This window comes from Macrosteles quadrilineatus, unplaced genomic scaffold (assembly GCF_028750875.1).
Source record: "Macrosteles quadrilineatus isolate MER2022 unplaced genomic scaffold, UCM_ALF_1.0 Scaffold_8__2_contigs__length_117827958, whole genome shotgun sequence".
Classification (NCBI taxonomy): domain Eukaryota; kingdom Metazoa; phylum Arthropoda; class Insecta; order Hemiptera; family Cicadellidae; genus Macrosteles; species Macrosteles quadrilineatus.
This window is the reverse complement of record NW_026542601.1, coordinates 65,077,912-65,102,898: the sequence shown is the minus strand read 5'-3', so window position 1 is coordinate 65,102,898 and position 24,987 is coordinate 65,077,912. Positions and strand designations below refer to the sequence as shown.

General features: G+C 35.3%; 2 protein-coding genes across 2 annotated transcripts; one reads left to right on the top strand and one right to left on the bottom strand.

The window, feature by feature from the left end:
• Positions 1-1,724: 1,724 nt before the first annotated feature.
• LOC129000707 (class E basic helix-loop-helix protein 22-like) lies at positions 1,725-8,778 on the top strand. Its single transcript, XM_054427671.1, has 4 exons — positions 1,725-1,931; positions 6,455-6,606; positions 6,990-7,278; positions 7,517-8,778. The coding sequence occupies exons 2-4, from the start codon at positions 6,455-6,457 to the stop codon at positions 7,628-7,630; spliced, it is 555 nt and encodes a 184-aa protein (XP_054283646.1). The 5' UTR covers positions 1,725-1,931; the 3' UTR covers positions 7,631-8,778.
• Positions 8,779-10,802: 2,024 nt separating this feature from the next.
• Positions 10,803-22,527, bottom strand: LOC129001736 (inactive peptidyl-prolyl cis-trans isomerase FKBP6-like). Its single transcript, XM_054429147.1, has 9 exons — positions 22,353-22,527; positions 21,267-21,373; positions 18,942-19,164; positions 17,749-18,028; positions 15,822-16,008; positions 15,210-15,419; positions 13,906-14,017; positions 12,548-12,634; positions 10,803-12,036 (listed from the first exon to the last, which is right to left on the bottom strand). The coding sequence occupies exons 2-9, from the start codon at positions 21,347-21,349 to the stop codon at positions 11,803-11,805; spliced, it is 1,416 nt and encodes a 471-aa protein (XP_054285122.1). The 5' UTR covers positions 21,350-21,373; positions 22,353-22,527; the 3' UTR covers positions 10,803-11,802.
• Positions 22,528-24,987: the final 2,460 nt, after the last annotated feature.

The window sequence follows — 24,987 nt, the reverse complement described above, 5'->3', positions numbered from 1 at the left end:
TTGTGAGTGCTGAAACCTAGCGTTGATTTTGAGAACTTCCACGATGAGTTTGAACAGAGCGCAGCACTTACTGGGAATGTGAGGTGATGTAAAATAAATCAAGGGCAATTTATATTAGAAAGCATAGTTATATTACGTTTGTAATTCAATTTTGTTGAAATTATCATTTGTTAAAATTGAAAAAATATGCAACAATTAACATGCTTCAAAGCTTATATCGATATACATCTTATATTAAATCGCACACCAAATATCACAGTAGGCTAAACCCGGTTTCTCGTGTTAAAAAAGCTATACATTTACTTTATTACTTTCATAACACAAAACATGTTAGGGTATGAAGGAACTTGTTTATATTGCACACAATTACAATATTGTATGTTCAAGTTAAGTTAAAGAATAACGGAGGAAATATTGTCGGAGTTTATGGACACAATTTAATTTAGCCAACCTATGGAATACGTATTTAATTGTCTAGTAGTATTTTACCGAAAAAAATTCATACAGAGTAGAAAATTTCACAAATCTAAAGTTTTAGTGTATAAACAAGATGTCAAAACTATAACGCCTTTAATTCGTTTTCATGTAGTCTTAGGGACGTATTTACTCATTTAAGGAGGTTCTCTTGATTTCTTTAAGAGTGATACCTGACAACTTCATTCGTCTTTAATAATTGTCCTGAATGAATTACATATTATAAACTGAAGGATACAATTAAACTTGTCGGGCTTATTAAGTCCTTTTGTCTCAAAGAGCTCCCCAATTTAAGGTTTAAAGTTTGGGTTACAGCCAAACTCCAACTTTTCTTAAACTTTTTACATCGAGCTCAACTAACAATGCTGCGAGTCTTTGTGGGAACAATGAAAAAGAAAGATCTCGTCTTCTTAGTTGGTTCTAGTGTAAGGGGATTATAAAAGACACATTAATCCCTGTGGTGTTGTATGAATAGAGAATGTTTTTTTTTTACGTAACATTAATAATTACAACTACAGTGATACCAAATTAAGAGCTGGGTTTGTCGTTAAAAAGTTAGTGTCTTAAATGGTAGTTATAATTTGGGTTGCATTAAAAACACCCTTTGGCGCTTTTAAGGCTGTGAAACGCTGCACCAGCCTATCGTAGTCGTAGTATCTAAGTGTTTCCAACTTATTTTGAAGCGTACACGTATTACTTGCCTAATAAAAGCACACTGTTTTGTGTTGGTTGGAATACTGGAGTGCGGCAAAGTAAGTAAATGCAGCAACCACCTACTTTGCATGCTTTATGAGGTAACTGTAGAAAAATCGCGAAAGTGTCTTTGCCACTTTGCACACTAGTTACACAAATATTTCAGTGTTATATAGACGGTTACATTTAAGAACCACACCCTTATCTGTAACGTAGTGTACTCTATAATTAGTAAACTACAGTAGTATGAAAGCAAATATTTTCAAAAAACATAATGTTTTCATCCAAAGCCGTTAAAAACGTGATAAAAAATGAGTAAAGTAAACAACTTTTAGGAATGTTGAAGTAACTACTCGAGCTTGTTGCAGAACCCAGCTCACCGCAAACAATTGCAAATGCTCAATTCAGGGGAAACACTTGTTATAACAAGATATTGACGATCGCAGGGTGAGATGGGCGGTGGGTGGGAGAGAGGGTAGCGTTGCCTAGCAACCGTCTCTGTCCCTGGACCACGCCATATGTTCAAACAACCCTCCCATCTAGCGGCGACCGACGGAACTAAGCATCCAAACATCAAACAACCCTGGCACATAGGATGTCTCACAGCAAATTTAAAGTGTTTTAACTGATAAATATAGTTTTTCTACTGAGTTTAGTGTGGATGGACTTGCAGTGTTTGTTGCGGAAGTTAGGTTGGCAAGACTTGGCAAGCTACCCCAGCTCTACTGCTGTCCGTAACATTGTTTGTGGTGCACGCTCGTAAGGTAGGGATTTATTTTGCTTTTCCTATAATATAAATTAGTTTAGTAGTTAATTTGCTGTACGATGTATCAATAGAAATTCTAAGAGTGGAGTTTTTTGTGTTGACAGTTTAAAGTTGTATGTCTTGTATTGTTAAGAAATCTGTATTGTAACATTGAGTAGATGCCCCATGATTGTAGCATCACCTGTACAAAATAAATTATTTAATTGTATATGTATCAAATGCAGAATGTTTTAATAAAATATTGAATTGATTTTCGTAATTCTCAATTTAAATTACATTGCTTTACTGTATCAATTTCGATTCTGATTGCAAATAGGTTTTTCTAAACGCAAGACTGGGACCTCGGTTCTATTTTCTAATGTTATCGACTCAGTTTTTAAATCTTCCCTTTGTTGTTTTAACAAAACTTGATTAAATTATTACAAACACACTCTTGATCACGTGTAAGGTACCCGAATTTGAACAGCAAAATCATATACCCTACCTAAAGAGACATAATTTTACAATTTGCCTTTGTTCTATTACGAATTTCACCTAAATTTAAGCTATTGTGGTATATTCTTGTGTCTGTTATTCTTACAGATTTATCATTATTGCATTGTATTTATTGTTAAGACATACAGCTTTGTGGTTTATTAGTAATTGATATTATGGTTGGATAGTGTGTTTGCAGAATTCACGCCAGTGGAATTTTGTAGTTCTTTTTGCAAGGTATGGTTTAACATCTGATGTATTTTTTTGTCCACTAATTTGAAAGAACGGCTGGGCTTAGGAACTTGGTAGATGTGCCTAAACAATGTCTTGGTCTGTATAGATGAGCCATCAAAAGAGAAGCGAGGTAAATTCCCTCAAGGCTCTGCCCCAGCGCCGAGCGCCATTTAAATGTCCCATCGCATATTATTCTTATAGAGAAAAAAAACTTCATGATGGAATGGCCTCTAGATCATCTGAATAAACTAATATAGGTTTAAATTACCTGTTTTCTGTCAAACCGATCGACTTTTGTAGTATGATGACTTGTCCCCACTAATTTAAGGGAACGGCTGGGCGTAGAAACTAAATACATTCAGCTAAGAGGAACCATAATATATATACTAATTAGAACTGGAACTTTTAGAGGACATTTGAGTAACATCTAAATATATATATTAGCAAACAGAATGTGCCAGGTTTACCAGCGATACTTGGCAGAAACCACATAAAAAAACATCTAAATTGCATCGAACAGTAGCCTTAAAATACCAAAAAGGTTACCCAGCTACATATAAAACTGTTCCAGCTCGTAAACTATGAAAAGGTCCAGATCAATTGAATGCATTTGGATCGTTAAATTCATAAACTGGCTTGATTTTCTTTTGAACCCACAGAGAATCGTCTTCTGAAGAAGTTAATTGTGTTCCTGTCGTGACGCACAGCATCCGATCACGAAAGTCTTCCCTAAATTGTGCTCTCGACAGTATAAAGATTACATATACAGTATACAACAGTGGCCTATTTGGACATTGGCCCACTTGCTCTCGGATGAAATTTTTTGTAAAACACTGCAATTCAACTGTGAGGTTATTTGCACTAAAGTGGTTGCCTTTTCAGTAGCTGCTGACTTAATAGGAAGGTTGAGCTCCTTCAAATCAGATCTCATCACACTTTGTATACAATTTTGATGAACGATATAACAACGCATCTAAACCTCACTACATAGATAGCATTCGGAAATACAACAGTGCCGTCGCATCTCACCTAATTTGCATTATTTGTTACTTATTATTCTGTATCCATTATGAACGTGGTGGTCCCCTACTGTTCAAGATCAATAGCCAGATTCACTACAGTTATGGTCTACTCCATGCACAAAATATCAAAGAGATACTATACATGTCAACTCTGCTATGTGTTAGGTACGGTGAGGCAATGGACACTCATTCGCATAACAATAATTGTCAAGTTTGACATAATCCTCATGGCAAGATTTCACAGCGAGATGAATCAATTAGGACAGAAGTACAGAATGATGTCCGTGTCCGACGTAAGGAAAGGAATCGAAATTGCTGCACAAGTAGCCCCCCTTCGAAGTATGAATGTTACTGGCTCTCTGTAAAAGACAAACTTATACTTGTATCAAATAAAAAATAATTAATCTCCCTCCCACTGGTGAAAATTTTGTAAGCCTACGGTTTACAATCAAAGATGGCAGTTCTCTGACAAGATCCAAATACGATTTGAGGTTTTTCTTTAAGGATATGGAACCAGAGTTATCATTAATATTAACTCCCTCTACCAGACAACAGATGATAATATGATATTATCCAAGTGTTTTAGTATTTATTTCTGACCATGTACTCGTATTTCGTCACTAACGCATCATTCCTTCAGTTTGCTTTGGTCACTTTCGAGGGAAAAAAATTAAGAATCTTCAACAAAGGACGGTCCAGAAACAACAAAATGACGATTATACTCGACTTTTACGACGCTGATTAGGATGCCCGGTGCTTATGTTTAGGTGGACTATTTATTAAAACCCCAATTGTCAAGAACAGCTGGGTCCAGTTTCGAACCACCGAAAATTTGCTGACTTTTCTCATGATCGAGCTGGCGAGCACACTGATTTTGTTAACTGCCGTCTCGAATCTGCCATCAGGGCAGTCTTCCCCCCCCCCCGCGATGTGTCCTTTGTCCAAGTAGGGGTCTGAGGACAATTGGAACTAAAGTGAAAATCGATACCGCATCATGGGGTAGATCATGGACCGTAGTGTGGGAGAGGCTATTGTCCCTCGAACTGACACAAATGTTGCCCAAACGAGCTGATTGTTCCCGCAAAACTATACTGAAGAGCATGACGTTTAGTTGTAAGTCGATAGTTTTTCTTTATCTTTGATGAGGCAAAATAGGACAGATCATTATTAATTGGCATGAAATAGCATAGAACTTAAAATATTGCCATTCTCTGAAAGTATAGTTTTTTAGGCTGGTAAAATGTTTAACCGATCAACAAACTACATAAAAAATTTGGTAACCGATCAGGTATAATAGTGTTAAGTTGGTGATAAACAGAGTTAAAATTTGCACCAAAACATAAATTTAAAAACATTTTAATAGTAAATTTTTAATTTTAATCAATCGATTTAACTATGGACATCGCCAGAAAAAAAACCACATCATGTAAATCATGTAACTTAGGTAATTACTATAAAATAAAGCATAACTTAAAAATAATAGGAAAGTGTGTTGGTTAAAATCGTCTTCAAACCAAATGTAAAATATCAGAAAACAGAATTCCACGAGAATAAATAAATAAACGGTATCAGCATTCTGACACATACTTTCTCCCATAAGCTCGTCAACAACCTTTATCATGCATGGGTAAGCGGGGCGAGAGTAAAATAAATTTTATAGTTGATACCTTGAAGAAAGCAGCCGACCAGTAGACTGGAATGGGCCTTGTCGTTAAAAACTCAAAACGCACACACATGCAAAAAATACACAAAAGTTGCAATAACTTTTGACCCGTAATTAATTGTTACAGCAATGGTGTGTTGTACTATTTTTTTGAATCATAAGGACCATAACATATTAGTTTTAAACAAAACCAGCATTTCTCCAAAAATCTGATTTTCGTTGTTATTTTATGGAAAAGTAACATAAAGTTACAATAACTTTTGAACCATAATTTTTACGTAAATGGGATTTGTACCATTTTGTTCAGAATAAAAAGGACTATAACATACTTTTTTTTATCGTTCGGGCCATTTTTTATAAAATCCGATTTTTCTATTATTTTATGGGGTTTTACGGGAAAATCCCCATTGAAAATCAAAATTTCAATAAACGAGAAAAACGTGAATTTTAAGGACCATAGCATACTAAGTTAAATAAAACCCGGCTTTTTTTCTAATATCCTATTTTCATTATTTTATGGGGGTTTTATGGGAAAATAACATAATTTACTATAACTTTTGAACCGTCATTTTTACAGAAATGGTAGTGAAACCATTTTGTTCAGAATTCAAAGGGCTACAACATACTACATTTTTATCAAAAATTGTTCAAGCCATTTTTTATAAAATCAGATTTTTTCGTTATTTTATGGTTTTTATGGGAAACCCATTAAAAATCAAAATTTCAAAAAAAAACACACACACAGACATCACTTCGAAAACTACTTTTTTGGGTCTAGGGGCGCCCAAAACGGATATATCCACTCAAAACTCAAACTCGAAAATTTTGACGAAAACAATACTTTTCTCCATATACTATGGTGTAGGGGGAGAAAGTAAAAGTAGCATGACCTACTTCAGCAGAATTTCCAGAAGCTCTTGGATAAAATAAAGAGGATTAAAGTTCTTTTAATTCAAAATCATCAACTATTTTTAGAATTGTGATCTATGCTCTCACAGGACCAACAACTAACAATTGGATGGTCGCCCTTTCAGAATAAAAAATTGACTATGGGCGTACACAAAAAAAAATATAATAAATATAAAGTTGTTATTGTAGGTACTGTATATGTTTGGATTTTTTTTTTAGATGGAGAGTGGAACATACTTTTCCAGTGAGTCCAGCCAAGTCCCTGGGCGTCGTACCCCGCTGGGGGCCATGGGACTGGGGGGCTACTACTACCCCCCTGGACCTCCTTCAGATGAGAACACTCCTGAGCCTAGTCCCCATCACTCTCACAGGTAAACACCCAAACCAGTACCAAATCATTTCATTCATCGAGACAGAAACGTTTAATGCTCTTCTCTTCATACTGTATGGAATCAATTGTGGATTGTATTATTATGGAATCATTTGTGTAATATTATTCTATCAGATTTATATTTTAACTTATTTATTCTTATTTAAAATCAAACCATCTCCTATAAAAACTATTAATAGTCACCACATTTAAAGGTTTGAAACATTCATCTTCATACCTTGATCTATTGCAAAATGATGATCTTATTCCATGAATTCTCGCAAATCAAAAGTTTTATAATAATTCAAATTAAGTTGAATTTTTAGCTCTGCTCATTCAAAATTCAAAAGAGATCAGTTGGAAATTAATTCTCATATGTTTCAGACTGACTCCAAACCATCTTGGTGGGCCTGGTAGCAGCTCGTCAGGTCTTGGAGGTAAACCGAAAAACCGTCAAGGAAAGTCAGTCCGCCTCAACATTAACGCTCGGGAACGACGGAGGATGCATGACTTGAACGATGCTTTAGACGAACTTCGCAGCGTCATTCCATACGCTCACTCCCCATCCGTCCGCAAACTATCAAAGATAGCAACGCTTCTACTCGCCAAGAACTATATTCTGATGCAGGCCAATGCTTTGGATGAACTTCGCAGACTCATAGCGTATCTTCAGGTAACGATCTTCTCTCTCTTTAAAGCAATAAAACTTAAAAAAGAATTCAGCAATGTGACCAAATCAAATTGGTTTCTTCACATACCTTTATAATTGATTAACTGTTATGTCTAAGGAAAATGTCGGCCTTAGTCAGTAACAAGACTACAATTCGCGCCACTCATCTCCATTCATTTATATACCTAGTGTATGGTCGCCATTTCAAGTAAAAGTATTAATTGTTATTCCTCATTTCCAGGCACAAGGCCCCATGTCTATGCCCCCAGGGTTCGATCTCCAGGCCAATCTCTACCCTGGCAAGCCTCCGTCCTCCCCTCCACCACAACCACCCTCTGAGCCACCTCTCTCATGAACTAATCAAGACTGAAATTGCTACAGACGCTAAAGCACTTTCATGTATGTTCTAGTCAATTAAGTTCCTCCTTGCAGCAATATTTGCCAACAGTTATATATTGATTTCTACGAATGAAGAAGACTTGCGCCAGGGACGTAGCACAAACTAGAGTTATTTTTTATCAAATCTTTTTGAAATGTTTCGAGCTCTGTACAGTTTGAACAAATAGTTTGGTGTGTTCTGATGAAAACATTCTGTGAAATACTAGCCATTCTATGAAATGATGATACATTATAACCTTCCACATTTACCTTACATAGTCTAAATTACCGAAAACGAGAAGTTATCAGTAAATTAAGGTCTGCATTGAGTTTCGTCGCAACAAAGGAAGTTAGATCAAATCCGAAACTAATGCCATGTTTCTCATGTCATCCAATACTTCTAGCCAGGCCACTCTTATTAACCGGGGAAAACAGTTAGTTAATTGAAGGGAACTCACTTTTTTTCAAAAGGAACGTTTCATGATGTTGGACTCGGATTTGATATAGCTTGCGTGGCTGTGACGGTAGCTCAGCGGAGAACCTAATTTAAGGACAATGCTCACTATTCCTTACTGAATCCCAGCCGAACCAGACTATTTTTTTCAACTGCTCTCTAATTTCTATGGATTTGTCTCCAAAATGATAAGGATCAAAGTCAAATTATCCTAAATTCGTACTTTAAATCACTTGTCACTGTAATTTATGTTGTAACTAGTGGTTAATTTAATTTAGCATATTTTTTTCCTTAAAAAATTGATGGGGCGAAATATAATGAAAAAAACTGACAAAACTGTGCAACCAAATATTAGTAAGAAAAACAAATTTATGAGTAGATTTTCACTTCTATAGTTCGGCCGCTTAGAAAACAACCTGCGCGCTGATGCTAAACCAATGCTGGAGGAGGTCGTTTTCTAAGCGGCCGACCTATAGTTACTTCTTGAGCAAAACTTGATTCGTGAAAAAGCTGAACTGATCCAGGAAAAATAAAAACCATAATCATGATGTAATTTTCTTATCTTGGGGAATGGTTGCTGATGTCAAAGAAAATTACAAACTAAGGGTCCCATAAGAGTTGTTTTAGTTTTTTTTTTTTTTACAAATGCTTTGCTATTGATTTTTGTTGGGAGGGTAAAGTTTATTTTTGATTGGTTTTAACTGAATGTACATTGGCTTAATATAAAATAAGAAAAGGGCCAATTTCAAGTTGTGTTCTTGTATTTTCTAAAACTTTGATCACTTTTCATTGGAAGGCTGTATTCTACATTTGTCATTTGGTATAAAAAATTCAAAATACCCCAAACAGACTAAGCAAATTTCCATCTGTCTCATTGGATTTTTACCAAAATGTTTTTAAAAAAATTTCAGATTTAATTCCTTCTTTGTGGATCCCTTTAAAAAATTCTCCGTTAAAATTAGAACTAGAAATTTTCTTTAATCAAACCATTTTACCTCAAATGGTAACTGCTTACACCAGGTCTACGATTGTGTAGAGAATATATTTAGTAGGCTCAATATGTTCAGCAGATTGTGGATGTTAATAGTAAGCAATTTTGTGTGATAAATAAATGTTGTTTGTTTGATTAAATAGAATTATTTATTTTGATAGCATTTAACTACGCAACGTGATAGCAATAAGATTGTCCATAAGTTAAGCATTTTAATTGATCTGTGCGTAATTTTTTTAATGGTTAATGGGTGAAATAGCAATAAATGAAGAAACTAATATATTGTCGCTTATTTCACTACCGTATCTTCATGCTATATGATAGCATGGGATTTAGATAGACATCACACCTATTTAAAACACTCATTCTTTAAAGTACCAAAAAGTAAGTTTTATATTATTTTGCCACGATCAACTTAAATGGTAATTTCAAAAGAATTTGGTTGAAATTAAATTAACTTAGTCCATTCATTTTCTACTTTCTATACTCATACAAATGTTCACGGCATCAATGGTTGTGTGATTTGTCCTTTCAACACAGCAAACTACAATATTTGTCCACTTGTTGTGTTTCTACGTCATTGAAATGTCTTAACATTGTGAGAGTGAGGGAACTATTTACATAACGATTTTGTTACTAGCTAATGTTTAAATTTTGTTTACATCATTAATTGCAAACACCCAATAGCCCAATAGCAAATGACATCTGGATCCAGAAACAATCTTCCTTGGAATCAAACCAGCGACTTCAGATTTGAAGGCAAGTACTATAATTACTCAGCTAACCAGGCTCAAACAATTTTGATGAAAAGTGGTGGTAGGTGGGATACCACCATACGAGGTGGTATGGTGAGGGGGCGAGGTGTAGGAGAGGGGTTGGTGCGGGAGAGAGGGGGGTGTGCGGGGGAGAGTGCAGTCATTGGAAAGAGCAGGAAAGTGGCACCTTGGTACTGCAAAACATCTGGTTACTGCTCAAGCACCTGCTAGTCTGTCTGAAGAGAAGGCGGATATAACCGCTTCCTGTCCGGAACATCAAAAACCATATGTTGACATATCCTTCACCAGTCCTTTATCGCCAAAGACTTAGGCGGAAATATCCGTCACCCGTCCACAAAGGGTAAAAAAACCCTTATTTCTGTAAAAATTACAGGTTTAAAAGTTTTTGCAACTTATTTTCTTAAAAACCAAGTAACTCCCACCGCTTGGTAGGGCCTAAGTTTTGTTGACAAGTTTATGGGAGAAAGTATGTTAGATTAGTGATGCCCTTTATTTAAACTTTAATACTGCGACAATGATACTTTTACTGTTGGCTGAACAGTCCTTAAATAAGCAGACACGACTGTAATAGAAAATGAGCTATCGACGCCAGATGGAAACGTTCCTTTATTAGCCCTCATATTCGGTAACATTTTAAAATACAACCCTAAAACAACAGAGTAAATGCAGTTTAGTAAAAGTGTGTTAATAAAAGTTAAACAAATTATTTGAATACACACACATCCAAACCTATTCAGATTTATTTTTAGTTAGCAAACATACCTATTTTGTTCAATCCAAAACAATTATAATCCAGAGTAATTTCATTATATAAATTTATCTAACACACAGAAACACAGCTACCTAGCTGTCTGTACCTGGCTAGCTGCTGCTGTGGAAGCTGTTCAACAGGAAACGTGGATTAGACAAGCATAACAGCAAAACAAAATCGGTCTTCAAAAGAGAAAATGTATTTAGATTTATTTCTCTTACATAACAAATTAACAAACATGAAAATAAAAAATTCTCTTAACATAATAAAATATAAAACTTGTGAACCAAAGTCAATTACGTTCAAAAAAGTATCAAGTTGTTAACATTCTAAGGCAAAAAACAACTTGAGTAGACATCACTTGTCTTTTAAAATTACTTAGGTCCATACCAGTTATATAACTATTACAGAAAGCCAAAAACTCAGCTTAAGCCTTGAAAAAAAATTGGACTCAGATTTACATTAAGTGATAGAACCAAAACCCTTAAAATCCAAAAAGAAACCTTATCAATCAAAATCCTTTTGTTATTACAAAGAGGTTTAGGTTAGGTTTGGTTAGTTTTTTTATAATAAATATAAAGATTTTTTAACTCCGCCACAAAAAAGTTAAATTGTTTTCAACTTTGATTTTGTCATCCTCTAATATACATTTTAAACATAGAATAGCCTAAAGATGTGAGGTATTTACTTGGTTGTTTTAATTAATTAAGTTATTGACGAATAAATTTGATTAATTTAGAAACACATGAGCTAGATTATAATGATTTTACTGAGTAAACAAATTTGTTGTTCCAATACTTGAAACTAAACATAATCAACTCTTGTTATTCCCCAGTGTGTTGTAAATGTAATTTCATTGACAATTTGAATTTTTTTTTTATCGAGCATTGTGTCTGTATTTAGGATTTTTGTGAGGATAGCATGCTTAACTGAGTGGAAAAGAGTCTAAAATTGCATAGGAAACGCAAAACATTGGAATATTTCACAGCTACTGACAGAATGTTTAACTCGGGAAGGTATGAGTTGCGAAGAGATTTAGGCCAATTTGGACTCTTTTCCATTCAAATAAGCCTACTATCCTAAAAAAAATCCTAGACCCTTGTGCTCTATGTAACGTCCATGTGTTTTAATTTAGTTTACATTGTCAGGGCTTTCTTTGCTATAGAGCTGGTTCAGACTAATCTTTGTAGTCGGCCGGTTTTGTGATGTGGATGACTCTTCTAACACTGTCAACAATTCTTGCGTACAGCCCCAAAGCTTTTGCTTCGTCCAGATAAACTCTTTCTTCTTCACCGGTAAACTGCTGGTCTCTCTTGAAAATATCCTTTCGCGAAGAATCGTCGGCAAAACACTTCAACTCCTCCCTGACTGTGTCCCGGAACTGTGCCTCACTGTCATCCACTTCGGTTATCTGAGAAATAGAATTGTCAGTAACGAGCAGCAGTGTCAGACAAAACAGGGAGAAATGATAACTATTGTTATGTAACTATTGTTGGGAGTAAGAATACAAAATCTCAATCCAAACCGCTTTAACTGTTGTATTTTTAGCGATTTACAATAAAAAGGCTGTAATATGTCAAACAGAGTTTTTTTCAATTTATATTAATATTCTCTTGCATTTCATGTATAAGATGGATCCTACTATAAACATAGATCTCAGTTAGTATACAGCCAATCTCCAAATATGGAGATCCAAATATTATAAATAGCTGAATTATTGAGTAACATGTATACACAGTATCTTCCATAAACTCAATAACAATAAACGTAAAAAACCAACAATTCTCAGCCTCTCTAAGCTTTCATTACTACATATTTGAAACTCGTTCATAACTTTTTGCCTCTTTCTTTGAGTCATTCAATTTTTGGATTAACATTTCTTTATACAAAACAAAATATTGGTCAACTATTGAATAACCTACTTTCACAGTAGAAGGAGCCATGTTCCCAAACGCTCTACGCATCATTAATTTCTCTTCCTCCATAGCATGAATTTTCTTCGCCTCAAGCTGGAACCATAAAAAAAGCTATGTGAGATGTTGTGGCAGAACTTTAAATGTTTGTTAGAGAGCCCTAGGCCCGTAACACTACTGTTTTTTATGCTGATAAGCTTATTAATAGACAACAGACAATTACTCTTTATTTACACATTCATTAAGAATATTAGTCAATAACAAATCCGTTTGCTTAAACTAGGGTGGTCTGCCATTACACTTTAGACGCATAAATGAGCGAAGCATTATTTAAAGATTATCAATGGCTAAAGCAGCTAACACCCTACAATAAATGTTCCCTTTCAACAGATTCACCGTTTGTTTGCCCGATATTATTTAAGTTCTAAAGAATGTCAAATTTATCTGATAGTTCATACTTTACCTTTGTAGTGAAACTGGCCATCCTGACCATTTGCTTGTACTTTGTAAATGGGCATAGCAGGATGTACTCGTGCAATCAACATTTGTTCTACAATCGTCAGGTCAGTTAATTCGTTCGGGACACTTGACACATCCATATTATTTAACGCCGTGAATTTAGTTGCATTTGAACGACAACGCGAACAAATCGGTGATTGGTTTGAAGCTGTTAGTTGTTGGCGATGACAGTTAGTGCAAGTGTAAAATTTTAGTGCATCTAATTCATGTTGGAATTGATTAGCTAACTGCCTATCATTATCAGCTTCTTCCGCCACTGCTTCATCTGGTTCTTCTTGTTCACGACGCCACTCTCTTACAATACTTGCATTATTCGTGCGACGACCAATATTACGACGTGGCCTTTGAGGCATGCTCAAAACAAATATAGCAAAACTGTTACTTCCATTGATATAAACTGTAGCATTCCAACTTTAACCTAGGATGAAAGTAAACATTGAAATGTAAACAAAACAGTTACAAACAATTAACATATGTTTATCTTATTTAAATGAAACGAGATAAACCCATATGTCATAAACCCAATATAATTTTTATTTCAACTTACATTAAAATAACAAGCGAAATTGCGTGACCCGTAAAATAAAATCCAGAAGGAAATTCGCAAATATTTTTTACCAAAACATTGTGCTCAGTATTCTTTAGCTTTTGGCAAAATTTCATATCAATTGGTCAAGCCATTACATTCTGATGCTCTTACAAAGAAGTTACAAAGTGAGCTTCGCTCAATTAAAACCTTATAACCTTTGTTGAAGATTTAAGCTCGAGCTGAACGAATCTAAAGTCTTGTATTGAATGTTGTCCAAATGCTGGATGTTGTACAACTAGACCATACTCAGTTTGCTTACATCTTTCAGTGCCTGAGAAATAGCCGTCTCCTGTGGCCGCAGCCGCTGAGCTCTCAGCAGATGATCTTTGGCAGCCCCATACTCTCCAAGCATCATTTTCGCATACCCCCAACTAAAAAATATGAGAGTTAAAGTCAAAAGTCAAAGTATTTATTTGCACATAACATTTATGGGTTACAGCAGGTAACATCAAACTAGTGCACCGTCATAACATTTAGAAAAAAGAAACAATACAACTAGCTATGACACAAATAAACATCTAAATATTTAACAAATTCTTCAACACTTTATATACTTAATTCTAAGAGGAGCCGCTTCAAATAAGACTTATATCTAATTAAATCTAGCTGCTTTACATGGTTCGGTAATTTATTATACATTCTTTTACCCAGCTCAAAAGTTGAATTAATTGCCCTTCGATAGTTACATTGGTCAGTTCTAAAATAATTGTTTTGCCTAGTAAAGTAGTTATGAACAGAGCTATTAGTTAACTGTCGCATAGAGGATTAACCTTACGACACTTTTAGCTTTGTTCAAGGAAAGGCTTCAGGCGGGGATTTTGATTTTTATAAGAGGAAAGATAGCAGCTAGCTTAAGTGAGGAAAAAGTTCAGATAGGCCATTGTACACATTGAAAAAACAGAAAATAGACACAAAACACACAATATTTGTCAATGTTATGTATTAAACTCTCTATGTTTACACTTGGTAAAGCCTTCAGGTGAAAGTATTGAGTGTTTTGTGCTTCCAATGAGTACTATAGACTATCTGTTTTTTTTTTTTTTTTTTTTTAAGTAAGCTAGCTTACTTTCAATACCGCAGCAATAAGGTATTGAGAAATGAAAATGTTTTTGCTATAAGGACAAATTATAGCAACTATCAACTTTTTTTAATGACACTACAATTTGGGGTTATAGCTGTATAAAATAAAATTATAGTATTTAGAGGATATTTAAGTTTTGAATCACATTACCTAATCAAAAATAGAGTAGAAATTAATTACGCAGAGAAATTAGAATATTGAAGTTAAATATGATATAAGAGCTTAATATTTATATATTGCTACTTATATAAGCCTTATATATTTATATGTTGCTATTTATATATTGCTACATCAACATTTTACTATATATTGGTGGCTATGGGAGCATGAGATAAATTATTTGTGATTCTAGGGGGCATGCAAAAGAGGTTGAGAACTCCTGATATAGTTAATACAAATTTAATAGCAAAGGAAGTTTACTTAAAAATGTCGCCGTTCATTTATTTGAGACTTATAAATTGTAAATTTGTCATGACACTTACAAGTAGAGCAGTTTGAATTCAGAGAACACCTTGCTTTTATCAACGTTGATAGCGTCTGCGACCAATACACAAATACGCTTGTAATTTTTTAGATTTTTGTAGCATAGGCAAGCGTTTTTGTAATACTGTATCAAACGAGTATTTCTTTCTTCTTCCTCCACATCGTCTGCCAATCTTGTATTATGCATCACGTTGATTGCTTGACGGTATCTGAAAAGAAGATATTAATCAATGTGAATTACAATGTGAAGTACCATACGTTCATTTCACCTATTCACTTGGCAGTAGGAAACTGAGATAGGTTACTGTTCTTTTATTTCTAAGGCTCTCCCCCGGAATTGTTTTTTACATTGATTCAGAATAGGCCTTTAGGTAGTGGCAATATCTCGTTGCAAAAATCCATTAGTGATCAGTGGGATCTGAATTGAATGTTTGCTATAGTTGGACAGTGGCAAGTGAAAATAAATACACTGTATACAGGCAAAGGCCATTTCCTATTAGGAAAATGGCTACAAACAGTCTGTATCCGGTTCACTCCAAGAGAACCTTATAATTGTCATATGAGTCTTATTTAATACAACTTGAACTTATTGAGACGTAGTGAGCACTTACTTATCAACGGCAGCCCTGTAGTTGCCATTGTTGAACAAATCATTACCAAGCAAGTGATGCTTGTTGGCAATCTCCTTGGTATTTTTGAATGCCCTTCGTTCATACATATCAAGTTCATCTTGGTTCTCGACTACGTCTCCACAATCTATGAATCTGTGGAGTTCCACAATAAACAAGACAGTAGCATCTGTAACAAAACACAACACAATTAAACTACCAATCCATCTGATAGAAACAAGCCTTGCTTTGGTACATTGATAGTCCAGGAGATAGTGTTTCACGGACGAGTCAAGGTTCTTACCAAACAAGTATGATTAACACATTTCAGACGAGTGTCATACTATTTTTGAATATTCTACCCTAAACTAAAAGACCACACACTGACTTGAAGGGCTCACTAGGACTACTATCAACATTTTTTAGAAGTTGTGTGTTTGTTTATAATATATACCCACTGCCAATAAAAAATATACTCCTTAATAACAAACTTTTTTTAGCGAGTATTCCATATAGAGAATTAGCCATTACTATTTTCCCTGTAGCAGCAAACCTAATGTTACACTATTAACTCAAATTATCTGAATCAATTGGTACCAGACCCCATTTGAATAGTAATAAAAAATTTGGATGATTAGATTAGCGGAATTTAGAGTATTTTAAGGAAAATAGGACGAGTCATGCCAAGTCAAGTTTATGTTAGTGCGATCGCAGAACGCGTCTGCGACAATTTCTCGAATATTTACAATTTGGCAGCGATCATAAAGGAGGGAGACAATGACCATGTCTACTCTGTTGCAGGAAATGTTTTTAACATAATAGAATCGGAATCAAACATTTCTGGAATCATCCCTAACCCATAATTAATAAAAACCAATGTGGTTATTTCACTTTAGTTACTTAAGAATATTCACAATTACTAAAGTAACCAAACATTTTTAGCGAATTTCCCTATAGGGAAGTTGCTATTACCGTAGATCTCATGGTAAGACTTAGGCCCGGGACCGATTTACTTTTTCATTTTAATGTCCCCAGAGGCCAAAAACACCATTCGTTCAAATTTTTATATATGTATATATATATATATATATATATAGGTATATATATAGATTTATATATATGTGTGTCCGTGAACACGATAACTTGAGTAATTTTTATCCGATTTTGATGAAATTTGGTTTGAAGGTGTAAGGCGGGATAAACTTGAATGAGTTCGCGATCCAGCATGATCGGACCATGGGAACAGGGTTTTATGGGGGGTTTTATGGGGTAAAAATGGGGTTTTCTCACTTTTTACCCTCAAAACACAAAATTTCCCAATTTTTCTCTAAACCTTCTTAAAGAGCTTAAAAAAACAAACAATTCAGTATATCAAAGTGTTTTTGTACGGTTATTGGTTACGGAGAAAACTAAAAAAATGGTAAATTTAAAATTCCCATGTTATTCTTACGGAGAATATTGTAAAATGTTGTAGTTTGCTTGTTTATGGATATATTTTGATCAAAGTTGGCAAATTTATTTATTTTATAGTAAGCTATCAATATTTTACTAAAAACACACTACTTTATTAGTTTCCTTGTAGCAGCAAACCTAGGTACTCGTTAAACCTAATAATGTTATTTAAATAGATCAATTGAAAATCAATTCGGACAAATGGAAATTCGCTTAGACGGCAGGTTTGCTGCGGCGGAAGTATTTTTTATTTTCCAGACGCCCATAATTGTAATGCAAAGAATCGTCTTATAAAACTAAAAATATAAAAGATGTATATGAGCTGGTATATCAATCAAAATTACTGTTGTACGATATGAAATCCCATTTAACTAAGCAGAAATCAAACAATAGTTTTTGAGACAAAATCCATACAGAATAATGTGGAGAAAAAATTGTCTACGGCAAAGATAGATGCGTAATGAGAATATATTCTAACCGGGAGGGATACGAGGAGGACACCCCAACTTTCCGAAGGCCAAGTCCGGGTGTATGAGTACTTCAGCTTTCTCCCCCTTCTGCATGGTAAGGATTGCCTCCTGTAGCCCCGGCAACATTTGAGTTTTGGAGAAGTCGAAGGGAATAGGTTCGTCTTTCTCTCCTCCAGCCTGCCACAACGTGCTATCAAACGGGACCTCCGAATACTCAACGTATGCTTGATACCTCACATAGACTACAGCATTGGGAGGCACTTGGGGACCCACTCCACGTTTAACTACCTGTAAAAAAGAAATCTCACATTACTTTATTCAACATTACAGGTGAAAAATGTTCGAAAGGTTTTCATATGGTGTAAGAGGATATTAGTGAGAAGAGCAGGCTCTTGGCCTGAATGAAGACCTGAATGGGAAAGAAGCCAAATCGTCATAAATGTACACTAACAGTAAACAAAAACATTAACTTAAATAATATTTAAATGCCACTGTCACATTTTCAACTACCTATTGTATGAGTTAAAGAGATTTTTCATCAGGCCTAGAATCATGTTGTTTTACGATACGATTAACCGTTAGTCTGCTGGGGCTTGTAAAAAAAAAACTTGTTCTGGTGTTTTAGCTTATTATAGCTATCTGCCATTTGGGTTTGGGGCCTCCTCCAGTACAGAGGGGCCAAAGCTGTTTGCAGCCGAGGGCACTATTCACCCTGGACCCAGGCCTGCTTATGACTTCCTTGATTGAACAGTTGGACAAAGGAAAATTGTTTTCTGCAACTCAGAAGGCAATAACAGTAAAAAAAATTTGCATGCTGGGTTGCAGAAGCCTGGAAAAATTTATCAGATAGACCATGTACAGTTAGAGAATCAAAAAGGAAGTATTTTGGTAAACAATAGTTATAGGAAAAATTTTCGTCCTCATTTTTAATCTGAAACTGATGTGAGGGAGCCCATTACACTCCATTACACAATAGGCTTAATAGTTTTTATTTATAGGCCCCTAGATTTATAGCACGAATGGAATGTTAAAGTAAATGGTATGTTAATCATGTTACTCTACAGTAGCTCATAGCTTATAGCATAGCCCATATTTTTTAACCCTTAAGGGTTTGGGAAGGTAACAATTTCATTCTACATGAAATCTCTATCGTCACAAATTGATAGATCTGTTTTAAAGAAACATATAAATGGTTACTTACAAATTTTTTCACTTTTCCGTCTTCCCTAATGTCCACCATTTTTCTACGGAACTTATCAAATGGTGTACCATCTTCAGTATCTTCAACATCAATCATGTCCAAATTTATAGTGTTTTGGATTTTCTCAAAATCAAAACAAGATTCAGGAGAAGTCCATTCCTGATCTTCTAGATCTTCATCAGGCTTAATCTCAAACTCAGTTTTACGATTGGCTAACAATTCTCTGAAAGAAACAAATTTAACAGACAATAAGCAATACAATAACCAGTGGAAAAGCCCAGTTAAATTTATAAATTTTGAATTAAGTTTTGGTTTAAACACTAAAAAGTCTGTAAGCAAATATCAATCATCCAATTTTCTTATGTGCTGTTTGGTGAGAAGCTTCAAGCAAGTAATATTCAAAACTTTGTAGTACTAGTGTTGTGATAAGTAATGAGACAAGGAAATTAAATACTCATTCCCAATAAATAACTGCAGATAAGTAATAATGTATTTTACAGTATTGTTCACTTGAAAAATAAAATCTGGAACATTTGTTGGTAAATAGGACTACAACAACAATGGCACTGCAGAAAAAATCACTTACCGGTAGGTATTATATTATATCGCTAAAGAGCTATCATCCCGTTGTCATTGACCCTGTGAGTGCCATCGCGACTCGCTCAAAGACACACCATTGTCGTAGCTTGAGTGCCAAGACGGCCGAGATTGTGCTAGAAATGGATCATCTCGGATCATCTGTCCACTTCCATTTGTATATTGCATGGCCTACTCTTGGGTTTAAGAACCAAAACGGCTTCAAAATGTTCCTACCGCCAACAAACCCTACTCACACCCGCAGTAGTAGACTATGGAAATAAGTTGTAAACAATCATTTATCATTCAAATGCTCCTCCGATCCTGTTATACGACAACCTGATCGATATGGTAGTGGAAACGTAAAACATTATGTAATAGGCATAGGCATAGTGTGCCTATTAAATTTTTTTTTCGTATCATCTAAAATGTGTTCACATTAATTACCGTACCTACATAATAAATATTTTTAATTTAGCTACCTAATTAATTTGTCTAATTAAATGTTTAATTCAATATGAGCAAAGCTTGGTCTCCTGGTACTGTTCTTTAACACATTCACTGCTAATGATATGTAATACTTTTATAAATGGCTAAAAAACATAAACATTAACATGATCATGTTAATTGAGTGACAATATATCTTTAATTAAATAAATTTTATACTATAAATTGTGGATTAAAATATATTATGTAATTATATACTTTATGTATTATATATCTGCTAATATACTTATGACGCACAAGTGCGTCATTAGCAGTGAACGTGTTAAATGAATATTTGAATGTCAATGAATAATTTAAAATTATATTTTTATTCAAACTATAGAAATGAAAATAAATTTTACAATATTTCTGTCCATTGTCTCATTGTCAATTGTTCCTACATTTATTGTAACTCATATAGGCCTAAGTTAAGCCCAAGTAAAATTAGTATTTTACAATGCACAATCTAAAAAATCTACCAAACAAAACAATTTGAGTCCAAAAATGTTAATAAAACAAGTATTTTATGATGATATTACTAAACGGGTAGGCTAAATCTTATGAGGGGAAATGGCTGTAATTCCTAGCAGGTAGGCTAAGTTATGCATGGCAAACCTCAAATACTGCGGCCCTCAATGGGTTAACATTTACTAGACCCTTCTATAAAGAGGGCTTTGCCTGCCAATCTCTTACAGCAGAATCTACTCAAAAGTAGACCTATACGATATTAAAAGGTTTAGCAAACAGGCCACTTATTCCTGACTGAAGAAATAATTGGGGCTTTTTTCTTACAACAGACACATTACATGTTAAAAATTTTCTTTAGAGTGGGCTTAGTGTACATAGTATACCGGTAACTATCTGTAATTTATCTAGTGTAATATGACATAGGCCTAATAGTTTGTATCAACGAACACAGATAAAACACTGAAGGATTCAAGTAACTGTTCTGAATTTACAAATCCGCATATGTCCTAGCAGACATTGCCAATTCAAACCCTGAAATAGCTCTGGTGTTAGTTTACAATATGAAAACCAAACAAATCACAGTAACCATATATATCAGCTTATATTTTTAAATATCTCATGTAGGCATATCTCTCTAAGCCCCTTCACTTTCTTCAGCCAGTAACTGTTAAAGCACACTGTACATTGCCTTTTAAAACAAATACATATAAAAATTAAAGTAGGCTACTGAATCTGTTTAATGTGGATGTGCAATGAAGTATTCTAAATTATAGAAAAAGTGTGCTAGTTACTCACTGCACATGCAGTCCTCCTTTTATATTCATAACTGGATCGTTCAAGTCATCGTAGTTTGGTTGCCTTCCTTCGCTTACAGGCATTTTGAAGCCTAGTCAAAAAAGCTCCTGTAACACAAAAGTATTTGATGTTTCTATTTATTTGATTTTTTTAAGTAGTACCTACAAAGATTTACCAATTTGACTGAAATACAATTCACAGGTGTAACAGGTAAAGGGTATCCTAACTGATTAATAAGTTACATTTGACAACTAAATTTTTACTGTGTGAAGATTAAATAAAAATAATTAATTTCAACAGACAAAGTCAGGGCCACATGGCCCATTCTGACTTCAATCTGTGCTTTGGTACGCCAAATTCTTGAATATGGCTCTCCAGTGTGGAACCCCCACCAGAAGTTTCTCATAGAGGAACTAGAGACTATTCAAATTGAAGATTTATCCGAATGGTGGGTGTCAGGAATGGCTTTCTCTATCGTCAGGTTCCCATCGAGGAAGTATCTCGTGATCTGGGACTCCAAAATCTGCAGATCGCAGATTCTCCGCTGACATTGTACTGCTGTCAAAGATCCTTAACCCTAGCAGTGGCCAATGTTAGAAGTGGGGAATGGCCAACCCATTTTGGCATGATTGACTGTCCCGATAAGCTGAGCTGGATCCTGTTTAGGACCCCTTCAGCCAATCGCTCCAGATACCTGTTCGCTAGGCAGCAACATCGTACCAACTACACAGCAAACGACACGATGTACCGACTTCAGAGATCTTGCAATAGCGTCGCTGACTTGTTTGTGGACAGTATAGGCCTACCAGTGCCTGTTTTTTATTACCTAGGTAGGTGTTATTAGAAGCCTAAGCCTTACTTTCAGGTTAATGATGGTAAAATTGTTATGTTTGAGAAAACTGGATGTTAACATGCTCAATAAATGGATCTGGGGTAATACAGGTCGCACATAGTAAGCCTAGTAACTTAAAGACCTATTTTCTCCAACTAAACCTAGGCCTAGGCCAAGGCTTAGTAAGTTTAGGGCCTACATTTGGCTGGACTAGGAATAATAAATAGAAACAAACAAATCAACATGAAATGTACCTCTAGGCTATTTAGTAGAAGTTTTAAAAATATACAGTAGGCTGGTTGTCCAAATTCTCTAAGTTAAAACACTGGTGTCCACGTAATTGTGCTGTTTTGGTTTACTTCACTAATCACTACTTCTTTCTACTTTAAACTTATGTCTGCCTGCCCTACTTTCTTTTCTCTGTCCGTCTAACAACAACAACAAGTTCATTCTTCTTGTTCTTGAATCTTGATGTTTCAGTTTCAGTGTTTCAGTTCAGTTTCACTTTCAATTTCACAGTTTCACATTCACAATCACAACACAAGTCCGTCCAGCCGTCCACGAGGTCCAATGGTCCAATCCAATACTAAAACCAAACCAAGAACCAAGTCTACATCATATCATCGCCAAGGCTGCGGTCGCGATGGGGGGAGGACTCGTAGTAGGACGATGACGTCATTAATTAGTTCAAATTTGCTCCACAAGGGCGCGCCAGACGGACCCGGGATGAAGATGATGACGTCACCGTTTCTCGCGACTCGCGAGCGGAGAGAGCAGGCGTAATCAAATTCGTCTGCTACTTGATTTGTCAACAACTGTTGAGTTAGGTTAAGAAGCATTAATTTACTTGCAATAAGGTTTTTTGTAATAATTAGGCCTACAGTTTGATTAATTAAGTTAAGTGGATGTTAAAACGTCAGTTTAACTCTTGAGAGTAATTAAGTGAACATAATTTATCGATGTAAATTAATTTAATAAGTTAAGTTAGCTCTTAAACTCGAGTAAGTTAGAAACACGGCCGCCCTTAAAACTATTTTTAACTGTGGGTGTGGGACATTTACATTAGTGAAGATATGACACTGTGACAAAACACCCTTAAATTTTAAATGATGTATGCATAACTTAGGGCCTAACGATTTCATTTAATAACATCCAGTCAGTAACTTAGTTGGTTACACTTAGAGCTATCCCAATTAATTTTGATAACTACTTGGCTGTAACCAGTAAAATAAAAAAAAACTAGGTTAACATTAAAAAACAAGCTCGAAGCCTTTGAATTAAGGCTATCTAACTTAGGCCTAACTTAATAATTTGAGTTGTTAACAAATCAGTCGATAGATAAATTTAAAAACCTTGCCTACTTGGTCAGAATTGATCTGAAACTAAGATGCCAGATATACTTAAGTAGTCTGTGGAAATACTGTAAGTTAGCATCTAATGTTCTAATAAAAAGCAAGCCTCGACTTGAAAACTAGGTTTGCTTTTATAGCAGTGAAAACCAGTTGAGCGTAGCAATCATGTTTCATGGTTTTTAATGAAACAATAAATATAAAAAAATGTTTATGGATATAATACAAAATACAAATGTTCCCACACACTGCACTGCTAGCCTTTACTACTTCCTTCAGCTCTTCCTACGTCGTGGACCTTTTTCCCTTCCTTCCCATGGCATTTTAGGATAGCCGATACATTAATCTTAATGCCACAAACGGTTCCCACACTCAGCACCTTTACTACTTCCTTCACCACTTCCTACGTCGTGGACCTTCTCCCTTCCTTCCATGACCTTAATGTAACTGCCACAAACGGTTCCCACTCTGCACTGCTAGCCTTCACTACTTCCTTTTCCCCTTCCTACCTCGTGGACCTAATTCCCTCTTCCCTCCCTTCCCATAGCATTTTAGGATTGCCGATACATTAGTCTAACCAGGGCAGCGTTAAGGGTCAGTGAAGCCCTGGTCAAACCCAAAAGCAGCGCCCCCTTTTTCCTAGAGCGGGTGGGCGGTGGTTGGGGGGCACCCCTAAACCTCCGGTGCCCCGGGGCATATGCGCAGTCTGCCCGTTTATAAAAGTGGGCCTGAATCTAACTGACACAAAGGGTTCCCACACTCTGCACTACAATAGGTTGGTGTGTTGCTACAGAAAATAAAATGAGTGTTTTTTATTCAAATCTTGAACGCTTAATATGAAATAAACAAATTTGTCAAAACAAAAAAGTAAATCGGTTGGTGGTCTAGGTCTTATCAAGAGACCTGCGGTAACAGCTTATTCCCCATTTGGAAAATTCACTAAAATTAGGTGTAATGGCGGAGGCCGTATTAAATAAAAATAAGTAGTTTTTTAAATGATAAATACTTACCTTATACCATTGTCTATTGGATAATAGTCAAAGCTTATACCTAAATATTGAGAACTCACAGTACCTAAAATGTGCTGTGGTCAGGGAAATTAACAGAATTCCGTCAGGGAATTCTGTTAATACACTCACGTCACTTACACTACACTACACCAATACACTACACCAGTTCAAATACCTTGGGAATTACTGGTAGAAGACTTAGGTCGGTATGAACTTACCTGTTCAAGAGGCTTCCCAGGATTTGGGATGACAATTGATTGTACCCTTTTGAAATGAGCTGGTACATATTCCAGTCTTAACATTGTATTAAATAACATGGTAAAAACTTAATTCCTTTTTGTGGAAGCTCTATAAATATTTTGCCAGTTATGAGGTTGTAACCAGGAGCCTTCTCAGAATGAAGATCGTTGACGATGATTGATTTCACCTACGATGATATTTACTTCTGCAATGAGAAGTCAAGTTGTAATGGAGACTACAAATACTCAAATATCTCTTCCTCGTTGTTTACTTCTGCATTTGATTTGAAC

Excerpts from the sequence above, each read along its gene's own strand:
- LOC129000707 (XM_054427671.1), top strand. The coding sequence starts at position 6,455 with ATGGAGAGTGGAACATACTTTTCCAGTGAGTCCAGCCAAGTCCCTGGG. Across the intron at positions 6,607-6,989 it reads AGTCCCCATCACTCTCACAG|ACTGACTCCAAACCATCTTG; the intron begins GTAAACACCCAA and ends CATATGTTTCAG. Across the intron at positions 7,279-7,516 it reads GACTCATAGCGTATCTTCAG|GCACAAGGCCCCATGTCTAT; the intron begins GTAACGATCTTC and ends CCTCATTTCCAG.
- LOC129001736 (XM_054429147.1), bottom strand. The coding sequence starts at position 21,349 with ATGCCTGTAAGCGAAGGAAGGCAACCAAACTACGATGACTTGAACGAT. Across the intron at positions 19,165-21,266 it reads AAAGGAGGACTGCATGTGCA|AGAATTGTTAGCCAATCGTA; the intron begins GTGAGTAACTAG and ends TGTTTCTTTCAG. Across the intron at positions 15,420-15,821 it reads TACAGGGCTGCCGTTGATAA|ATACCGTCAAGCAATCAACG; the intron begins GTAAGTGCTCAC and ends TCTTCTTTTCAG.